An 11,023-nucleotide genomic window follows, 5' to 3' on the forward strand; every position below is an offset into this window, starting at 1 on the left:
CACGCCTTTAATCCCAGCACTCGGGAGGCAGAGGCAGGCAGATCTCTGTGAGTTCGAGACCAGCCTGGTCTACAAGAGCTAGTTCCAGGACAGGCTCCAAAGCCACAGAGAAACCCTGTCTCGAAAAAAAAAACAAAAACAAAAACAAAAAAAAAAAACCCAAACTCACAGGAATGTACACAGAACCTGCCCCAACAACAATGCAAGTCTTTGCCATTGTTCTTGGTAAGACCCTTTTGCTGAAGATACCAGGACAGGGAGGAATCTAGTTGGTACTGATCAGGTTTCTCCCTGCTGGTTAGTACTAGAAAGTTTTACACAGGCAGTGGTGGCACAGGCCTTTTATCCCAGGACTTGGGAGGCAGAGACCAGCCTGGTCTACAGAGCTAGTTCCAGGATAGGCTCCAAAGCCAGAGAAACCCTGTCTCGAAAAACCAGAAACAAAAAAAAAAAAAAAAAAAAAAGAAACCCAATTCCTGATGATTTTCCATTCATACAGTACAGATTAGTAACACGACAGGTTTCACACATACCAAGGCCTTGCCTTCAATTCAACCTCCCTCCAGCAAAACCGTCCCCCAAATAAAAAACACCAGCATATTAAGAAAGCTTTATTTAGGATTTCACTATTTAACAAGGTAAAGTCCCACCTTTTAATCTACAGGATCTAGGGCAGTTCCTCAAAAACCACCATTAAGAGCCTTACTGTAATCATGCTAAGTAGGTAATGGTTACAAACACCCTTGTCCGGTCTTACCTCCTGAAGTATATTTTAGATCTTTGTGAACCATGAATTGAAAATAAGGGATAGCCTTCGCTGAAGAAGGGGAGAGGCTTGCAGCTGAGAAGGGCCTAGGAGGCTTCATTTTGATAAACAGGCAAAATCAGGATATCAGTTAATTATCACCAAATGTTTTCACATGCCTTAAGTAATCACAGAACTTACTTTCATCCAATGCCTTTGGAAAAAATAGAATACAGTCTACATCCCCTCAATGTAAAATGTGGGCAAGGGGCATGTCCGTTTTAGACACTTTTCCATTTAAACCCAACCTACTGATAAATGCAGTTTCCATTTTAAAAGCTGAAAACTGAGAAGCAGGGCCTAGAAATACTATTTTTGGAAGCTGGAAGGAGATATAGCTCAGTTCATAGAACGCAGCTATCCTAGTGTGCAACAAGCCATAGGCTCAATCCCCAGAATGGTATATTACATTCCTATAATTCCAGCACCAAGGTGCTTTGACTATGGCATTTGCTATTTTGACTCTAGGTCCAAGCCCTTACATGGGGGGATTTGAGTTTTGAACCTCAAATCTGAGTTTTACCAAACTCTGTTCTGCAGTGGGCCTTCTGGGCCCTTTGCCTCACATCAATTAGCACTGAGACATAGACTTTCCACAGCTAAATTATTACAATACAGTTCGCTATCTGGAAAGTGGAGCAACTGTTATAGAATCGGAGGCTTATTTTATTTATGGCCTTTGTTGATCATATACAGACACCCTCCCACAGAAAAATCACTCAGCTGAAGTCATTTTATGGTTGATTATGAAATACTACCTCAGGTGACACTGAGTACATTTCCTTCCCACCCCCCCACCTTCAAGGCAGTTCCCACCACCTTTCTTCCCCAAAGGCCCAGCATAGAATGCTTCCTCAGACCAAGTACCCACCTGGTGGGGGGTTAGCCACAATGCCCCATAATCTGGGCCTGGCTCAGTGGGTGAGGCAGAATTCTGGGAAGTTCCTGAGTCTTCATCCACCTGCCAAAGCAAATTCATGACCATTTGTGTGGGAGAAAGAAGCATCTTTGAGGCCTGTCCTGTTAGTTGAGTGAGACCAGAGGTAATGCCTCCAGGCCAAGGATGAAGCAATGTTTAGAATAACATTCTGAAGTCTGCAACCTGGTGCTATTTGGCTCAGTATTAGCCAGGTGAAACCATGGATAGAACTGATTTTCCCATCCTAACTTGGAATAGAGGACTAACACTCATGGGATCCAAAAGAAGCTTCACTAAAGATTAGAGGCAGAACTATGTGGCTAACGTTAGACACCCCCTCCAAAAAAATTAATGATAAAGAGCCACAAATGGCTTGTCATTTAAGACAACCTCTGTGACTGTATTCAGTGGCCTTATATACTTAAGTCATTTGAGTTTCCTCCCCAGATGTGGAACACTCTATGCTATGGAAAACAGGAGTCAAATGACTCACCAAGAACAGGGAGTAGTAGAGCCCACACGTGAACTCAGGACTCTGAATCCACCCTGAACTTCCTTTAATCAGTTTTCTAACCAGGTTTCCTTTATGCCTGACATAAAGTTGTTCAGTATACCTCTATCCCCACACCCCCCATCATATAAGGAAAATGCACTGTATTGTGTATCCCACATCATGAGATAATCGTGCTTATGCTCTCAGGACAATTCTGCACGTAGGGTACACCTTGTGCTAGGAAAAGTAAACTTAAGGAAACAAAAGTTGTGAAAGAAAACCCAGTTCTAGTCATAAGGGAACACCCAGAATCTAAACTTTACTTTCCTGCCCGAACCACTACATTTCCAAGCTTCCATCCACCTGCCTTGCCTCTAGTTCTAAAATGTAAACTGTGTTGAATAAGGAAAAACCATTATCAATATTGATTTGTGTTCAGGTTTCATGTTTTAATTAGCTCCATAAAGGACATCCTAAACACATCAAACACAACAGAATATCTTTTCTTCCAGTATTAAAAAAATGACATTCACAAACATTTTAAAGAAGCTCTTCTATATAACCAGGACAGTGACCTTGAATAAAAAAAACATCTCTAGGTAGTCATGATCTTGATTCAGATTGCTCATAGGTACATTCAGAAATCACTTTCTGGCCGTAATAAACATTGTGTACAACTATTTTAAAAATGTCCCTAAATACATATTAATTTTCAAAACATTAGCTTGACTACCTTTCTGGCCAGAAATAAAACTTTTTTTGGACATAAAGGAAAAATATTGGTACCATAACCAATGTCTTAAAATTTGTCTTTAAAAGGAAAAATATGTTTACACACATGGAGCTTTCTAAGAGGTCTTTATCAAACTACGTTGGGAGCTCAATTCAAAAATAGAACTTGATGTACTAAAACAGATGTTTCAGCGCAGCTCCAAAAATCTTTATAAATACAGCAATTTGGAAGGACGATCCTGGATCAGAAGTGTTATTCCTTGTGTATCTGAGAATAGTAAGAAGGGGTAGAATTTTGATGTCAGGAAGAAACAGGTTGATAACATGCTCACCTCCCAGAGTTGCTAAAGATGCTGCACACCACCTCTTTGTTTCTACCATGCCCCAACCCACAGAGCAGATTACTTTAAGGACACCCCCAGCCCCCCACCCCACAACTAGCTCTGGCATGCACCAAACAGCAAGAGCAGTCAAATGGTGTTGATAGACAGGTTAAGATACCAAGGTAAAGGGTATTGTGGCCAGAAGAAAAACAAAAGGGTCAGGACAGGAGGGTTTGATGAACAGTTTGACTCAGTACCAATATTTAGGTCTCACCTACATTATGTGTGCATGCATGCCCCATCTCAGTTGTCATAATTGTCTCTGTAATTTCCTCCTGAATAGCGGTCATAACCACCCTGGCTTCTGGGAAAAAGCGGGATTGATTTACAGGAATGTATTCTACATGGCAGAAAGTAACATTAAAAAACTATACATGTCCATTTCATAATAGAAGCTTTTTGTGGTGATGGAAGATTAAATTAGGCCCTGGAATAAGCCGGGTGATTATTTTTGTTACATCCAAGGAACACAACACAATAAAAGGTATAAACAGAACACATAAAATATATGAGCACTAGTGAAAAGTACCATTTTCAGCATAAGCCGGGTATGAATATTAGGCTACAGAATTATTAAGAATACTGGTACCAGCGGTATCCTAGTCTCTCAGTACCCACCTGCCACTGTAGTCTCTAGACCGGCCATACCCGTACCCATATCCTCCAGGTCTACTGTCGTATCTTCCACTTCCATAGCCCTGGTCTCCACCACCTACACGCAAAGATTTAGGAGCAGTTGTTCAGATACAGGCTAACAAATAGCTTTCTACCTCATCTCATAATCAAGTCACCACAGCACTTACCTCTAGAGTAGCTGCGACCGCGCCCATGGGCCCCAAAGGCACCCCCTCTGGTTCCCCGGGCAGACTTGCCTGCATGGTCCACACGGATCTGGCGCCCATCCAGAGACTAGGTGTGGGAAGGAGACAGACACAAGGAAGGCCTGTCAGTCAGTCAGAGTAGAGACAAAGAAGAATGGGCACAGGCAGGTGGACAAGAGCCCAGAATTTCCTGCTGGGCACCAAATTCTGGGTGCCACGTTCCAAACAAGCTCCTCTGACCAGAGTAGCTGCACCAGGAGCTACAGAATCCCACAAACGACCTGAATCCACCGTGCTCCCCTGCTACTACTTACATCTTGACTGAATCAGGCTGAGTTCTCCTCCCCACTCCTCTAAGCTGCCCGACTATTAGGGCTAGACACCTCTCTTGGTTTGAGGCTTCAGAGTCCATCCCAGAAGACTCACGAGGTCCTCTCCGGGCCAGGCCCACAGGTCTGCAGACTCTACTACCTAAGCCCAGGGCAGGTCAACCATCCACAGGTGGCTTCTCGGCCTCATGCAGGACCAGTCGTCGCCTCCCAGGCAGCCCGGCTCTGTGTGCCGCTGCCCTCCACCCCCTAGAACAGAAGGCATGTCATGCTCCTGTGAGTGGACACTGCGGGGCTTCGTGGCCACGCTGCCCCTGGCAGACAGAGGGAAAACAGAAAGAATGGAGAAAGTGGCAGACAGGGAGAAGGCTTCTCTGCAGGCAGGAGGCCTCACCTCTCCATTCATGGCTCTCATGGCGTCTGAGGCATGCTCCGGGTTGGTGAAGGTGATGAAGCCAAAACCCCGGGATCTTTGAGTCTCCCGGTCCTTGACAACAACCACTGGAAGAAGGGGCAGAAATGTAAATGTTAACGCCCTAACACTTAAGTGGCAAGCAATGGCCACCCACCCAAGTCCTGTATCCCATTAGACTTTTCTCAGCCTAACTTTACCTTAGAAACATGGGAAGTTAAGGTTATAATTATAACCCCCAGACTATACTAGCTCTTATCCGGCAACCCTCAACCCGTGATCACGGCTCACCCTCAGAGATAGGCCCAAAGCTGCTGAAGTGGTCTTCGAGTGCCTGCTCATCGGTATTGAAGTTGAGCCCTCCAACGAAGAGTTTCCCTTCTTCAGAAGACATGGCGAATGTAAATCCTATAGGGAGAGCATGTGGAATATTGGGGAAATAGTGAGATGTCAAACGCCGGAAGACTGAGAATTACAGCGAACACAGAATGCGGGTTAAGAACAATAAATAAAATGGAAAGAGACTCAGGAGCAGAAAAGGCGGGAATAAGCAGAACGAACCCGTCCGCCATTTGACGACCGCTACTGCGCATGCCCACATCCCATGCCACCACACCCGTCATTTTGAACGGTCGTGCAGGCCTACAACAGCATTGCATTTCCTCTTTCCCCGCAGAACAAGATGGCGGCGGTCACGTGGGAAACGCCAGCCGGCAGATTGTCGGCATAGACTGTCGCGTGGTCACTGCCGCCACCAACCCAGCCTCCCATTCGGATGCAGCACGCCTGTCTCCCAATTGGGAGTTTGGTTTTTTTTTTTTCCTCCCTCGAACCTGGGACTCGCCCTCCTTGGAGAAGCTCAAGCCAACTCGTCAGCCGCCAGTCTTCCTACTCTCGCCTCCCGCCCCTGCCGACAAGGAAATTGAGGCGAGGGACGGCCACTGTGCGCGAAACAAACGGTGCTTACCTGGAAAATTAAAAGCCAAAAGGCCGGAGACACAGCAGGCTCTGAGGAACCGGGAGAACAGAGAGGCAGTCGCGCGGGAAGACGCCTGATAAAGCGTGCGTAGCCGACTCGTCACAGAACGTGCCCCAGCGCGCCCCGGCGTGAGTGCTCATTGGTTAAGGTCAGCGGGGGGTTGGGTAAAGGGAGAGGAAGGCGGAGGAAGCAATTCGCCTTGCCGCTTCCGGGAATAGAGACGAACTTTCTGACATGCGCAGTGCATCCTAAAGTAAGCGCGTCCGTACTAGCTTAGATTTGGCCCCCATTTCCTTCTACAAACGGTTTGATCCAAATAGCCTTTTCCTCCCTGACGTCATCTCTCTCCTTTGATAGGAAGTCTTAGTTGACAGTAAATCAGTGCCAATGAACAGCAATCAATCTTAATTAAATTCTTTTCTTTTTTATTTTTCTCTTTTAGATTTTAATGATAACCTGCGCTCACGCCCCTAGCTTTCTTCTTCTCGGAACCTCTCCCGGCTCCAGACAGCAAGATCCCCAATTAAATTCTTTTCTACTCCTTTAACCTCGTATCCCTCAAGGGCCCAATGTTTTATTCCTCCATGTCCCTAAACTCCTTCAGAGTTCTTGATGTCAGACCGTACATTTCTGAGGGATTAACCCCTATTACCCCTTTATCATCTGCCCAGCACCTAGCCATGTTATGGGACCCTTTCCCTTGATGTCCTTCTCAACTCCAACTTCAGCTCGCATCCTTATCTGATAGCCTCTTTAAGCCTGACAGAGCTTCAGCAAAACAGGTATTTTGTCGTCAAAGGCTGCATGCAAATGCAACCCACAGAATCAATTTTGCTCTCTATTCAGGGTAATACTCTTGATCCAAAAGACTGAGTTTTGCAATGCGTAGTGAAATCCAAAGCATGTAGTGTCTGAGTCCACTGCCTGACAATTTGGTCTTTCCCGGCCTTCAAGTGTCTAATAATAACTTGCTTGCCTTCAGGGACTCTACATTTTTCACTCATAGAATGAATTTGTTCAAAATTGTAAAGGCCTGTCCCCCACTCCACCACCAACCCTAACACAAATAGATCTGTTAACCTTCAGATGCTATTCACCTATGGTTCCTGTTAGGCTTATTCCTTATTTCTCAGGGATTTTCAGGGATCACAGTGTTATTAAATTTTAAGTAGTATCCTTAGTTAAATACATTTAATTTTTGATTTAATCATTTCTCACCCTATAAGCTACACCTCACTGTGCTCAGGACAGCTTGAAACTCATAAAGCTCTTGCTTCAGCTTCTCCAGTGCTGGAATCACAACCAACTTCTCTGTTTTTTTTTTTTTTTTTTTTTTTAAAGAAATCCTTTCCCTGCCAAGTCCCAAAGATACTCATCTACACCTTATTCTGTTAGCTTTTAGTTTAAGGTCCTCGACCCTTGTATAGGGTTTAGCTCAGTGGTAGAGTGCTTTCCTAGTATGTGAAAGTTCCTTGACTTATATCCCAGCAGAAGGGAGAACTGTGTCTGGTTTTTACTGTGCCATTGCGCCAGAAAACTGAAGCAGGATTGTGAAGTTGAGGCTTTTAACAGGTTCCAAAATAACTTTAGCTACATAGTGAGACCCTGTATTGAAACAAGCAAACAGAAATTGGGCGGTTTTTGGGGGATTGTATTTTATGTAAAGATCCTGGGAATAATACCATGATATTATCTGTGGTTTTAAGCTATCTGCACACTGATGCTGCTCCCACTAAGATTTGGCACCTTGGGTTGGGCGGTGCTGGTGCACACCTTTAATCCCAGCATTCGGGAGGCAGAGGCAGGCGGATCTCTGTGAGTTCAAGGCCAGCCTGGTCTACAAGAGCTGGTTCCAGGACAGGCTCCAAAGCTACAGAGAAACCCTGTCTCGAAAAACAAAAAACAAACAAACAAAAAAGTAAAGACTAATACATCACCAGAACCTTCCTAACAAGGAGCGTGAAATGTCTTTCTTTTATTTAAAGACAGGGTCTCTTTATGTATTCCAGGTTGGCCTGGAACTCACTACATAGCCCAGGATAGCTTCACACTCTCCATCCTCCTGCCTAGCACTACAGATGTGCATGACCAACTTTATTTATATTTTGAACTGGGATCTTGCTAACTTCCTAAGGGGGCCTCAAACTCCTGGGCTCAAGTCATCCTCCTGATTCAGTCTCTGGGATAACACTGGAGATCACTGTGGATTTTATTTTACTTTTGGGGAAGGGTCTTACTATGTAACCCCAGCTGACCAGTGTAGTAATATTTCATTTGTGTTTTAATAAATAAAGCTTACCTGAAGATCAGAATGCAAAACAGCCACCTAGTCATACAGCGAGCCATACAGGCCAGGCAGTGGTGGCACACACCTTTAATCCCAGCAGCCACACTAGTTAGCCTTACAGGCCGGCGGTGGTGGTGCACGTCTATAATCTAGCACTAGAGAGGAATATAAGGCAGGATAAGACAGGAACTCGCTCTTTTTCAGTCTGAATATTTGATAGAGATAAGAGACCTCTAGAGGCTTGACTGCTTTGCTTTTCTGATCTTCAAGTTAAACTCCAATATCTGTCTCTGGGTTTTTTTTTTATTCATGCTACAGACCAGTAATTTGCTATATAGACCAAACTGGCCTCAAATTTACAGAGATCTGCCCTGCTTCTTTCTTCCAAGTACTAAGATTTAAGACATGTACTACCACACCCAGCTTTTGTTTTTCTTTGAGACAGGGTCTCGCGTAGCCCAGGACAGCCTCAAACTCATGGCGATCCTGTTTTCCAAGAGCTAGAATTAAAGGCCAAGCTTCACTTGATTTCTTGGGTTGAATGCTTAGATCATCTATTTTTCTTTCTCTCTTCCTCCTTCATGTATTGCTATGTAATGGAACTCATGTAATGTATTGCTGTCCTGGAACTCACTATCTAGCGCAAGTTGTCCTTTAAGGCACAAAAGTCCTCCTGCCTTAGTTCCATGAGAGCTGGGACCACAGGTGTGAGCTGCCATGTGTGGCTCCTTTAAAACATAAAACTAAAAATGTATTTATTTAGCCGGGCGGTGGTGGCGCACGCCTTTAATCCCAGCACTTGGGAGGCAGAGGAAGGCGGATCTCTGGGAGTTCGAGACCAGCCTGGTCTACAAGAGCTAGTTCCAGGACAGGAACCAAAAACCACAGAGAAACCCTGTCTCAAAAAACCAAAAAAAAAAAAAATGTATTTATTTTTATGTGTATGGGTGTCTTGCTTGCATTCATGTCCGTGCATCATATGTATCTGGTGTTTATAGGGACCAGAAGAGGGCACTGGATCCACTGGAACTGGAGTTATAGACGCTTGTGAGCCATCATGTGGGTGCTGGGAATTGAATTCTGGAGGAGCAGCCATTGCTCTTAACCACTGAGGAATCTCTCCAGCCCCTCCTTTCTTTCTTGATGAATGTGTTTAAAACTATATATTTTCTTCTATTAATCAAATTTTCTTTGCTCCACAAATTTTACACGCAATACTTTCATTATCTTATTTTGTCTTTCATCTAAGGATTAGTGTCTCAAAACTGGGAGTTATTTTTTTCTAGTGTCTTGTTATTGCTAGTTTCATTACATATGGTTAGAGAACACACACACACATACACACGCACAACTTTTCGTAGTGCTGAGGCTCTAAGTGGGCTTGTACATTCTAAGCAAATATTCTAACACTTAGCCACACCTGCAACCTTTAATATTGATGCTCTTTGTGCCCTAAAAACTTGGTATCTAAGTTTTTAACTGTTATATAAAAGGCACATTTCCCATTTAAGTTATATATTGGGTTTTTTTGTTTTGTTTTGTTTTGTTTTGGTCAACTTGATAAAAGTCATCTGGGCAGAGGGAACCCCGTATGAGAAAATGCTTCCATTTGATTGGCCTGTAAGCAAGCCTACGGCACATTTTCTTGTAAAATGATTGATGGAAAGAGGGCCCAGTCCACAGTGGGCAGTGCCATCCCTGGGCAGATGGTTCTAGGTTGTATGAGCTTAACAAGGCATAGAGAACAAGCCAGTAAAAAGCTGTGATGGCTACTCTTGGTTGACAATGTGAGCACATCTGGAATGAACTAGATCCAAAATGGAGGGCACACCAGTAGGGGAAGTTTTGCTTAATTTGAAGTAGGAAGGTCCACTTCTTTTTTTTTTTTTTTTTTTTTTTTTTTTTTTTTTGGTTTTTTCGAGACAGGGTTTCTCTGTGGTTTTGGAGCCTGTCCTGGAACTAGCTCTTGTAGACCAGGCTGGTCTCGAACTCACAGAGATCCGCCTGCCTCTGCCTCCCGAGTGCTGGGATTAAAGGCGTGCACCACCACCGCCCGGCTGGAAGGTCCACTTCTAATTTAGATCTTGAGGCTGGAAGATACGTGTCTGGGTCTTGAGGTGGGAAGACACTCCTTTAATCTGGGCCATGCCTTCTGCTAGAAGCCTGTATAAGGATGTGGAAGAAGGAAGTTTTTGTTCTTTGTTTGCCTTCACCTTGCTAGCAAGACCATTCCTTTACTAACATCAGGGCCTATTTCTTCAGGACTCCAGCATATGCGGAAGACCAGCTAAGACTGGCAGCTTTGCGGACTGAGCAACTACTGGGTTCTTGAACTTTCCATTCCCAGCCAGTCATTGTTGGGCTGCAGCTTGTAAACCATTCTAATCCCCTTCTTTATATAGAGAGATTAATCCCTAAATTCTGTGACTCCAGGGAACCCTGACTAATAATGCAGCATCCCTTCCTCTCGGGAAGCTCTGCGTCAGTTCCTGCTCCAAGTGCCTGCTCTGATTTTCCTTCATGATGAAAACTGTAAGGTGAAATAAACCCTTTCCTCCTCAGTTGCTTTTGCCCATGGTCTTTATCAATATAGCAATAGGAAGCAATTAAGAGAGAACTGATACACATATATCAATATTACTGTATCTATAGCTCTCTATATCTCAAGCTTAAAATGTGTTTGTGGTAGACATACCTTCCTTATCTGTATGAATCTTCACTGTCTTGTAATTTTGTGTGTGTGTATGAGAGATGGAGAGATATAGGGAGTGTGGGAGAGAGGGAGGGAGTGTGGGAGAGAGGGAGGGAGGGAGGGAGAGAGAGAGAGAGAGAGAGAGAGAGAGAGAGAGAGAGAGAGAGAGAG

The 11,023-nt window shown here is 44.3% G+C and overlaps 1 protein-coding gene across 5 annotated transcripts; it reads right to left on the reverse strand.

Annotated features, from left to right (window-relative positions):
• Positions 1-629: 629 nt before the first annotated feature.
• Positions 630-5,976, reverse strand: Rbm3 (RNA binding motif protein 3). 5 transcript variants are annotated; one of them, XR_009056491.1, is made up of 8 exons: positions 5,862-5,976; positions 5,186-5,302; positions 4,877-4,983; positions 4,136-4,241; positions 3,951-4,044; positions 3,547-3,636; positions 1,677-3,217; positions 633-860 (listed from the first exon to the last, which is right to left on the reverse strand). XR_009056491.1 is itself a non-coding variant. In XM_057760320.1 (7 exons), the coding sequence occupies exons 2-6, from the start codon at positions 5,286-5,288 to the stop codon at positions 3,576-3,578; spliced, it is 468 nt and encodes a 155-aa protein (XP_057616303.1). In that variant the 5' UTR covers positions 5,289-5,302; positions 5,862-5,976; the 3' UTR covers positions 630-3,217; positions 3,551-3,575. The 5 variants fall into 5 exon arrangements, 4 of the variants coding, with proteins under 4 accessions (XP_057616303.1, XP_057616301.1, XP_057616300.1 ...); XM_057760320.1 differs by having other exon boundaries at positions 630-3,217; positions 3,551-3,633; XM_057760318.1 differs by having other exon boundaries at positions 630-3,217; positions 3,547-3,633.
• Between the last annotated feature and the right edge of the window lie 5,047 nt (positions 5,977-11,023).

This window comes from Chionomys nivalis, chromosome X (genome assembly GCF_950005125.1).
Source record: "Chionomys nivalis chromosome X, mChiNiv1.1, whole genome shotgun sequence".
NCBI classification, from domain to species: Eukaryota; Metazoa; Chordata; class Mammalia; order Rodentia; family Cricetidae; genus Chionomys; species Chionomys nivalis.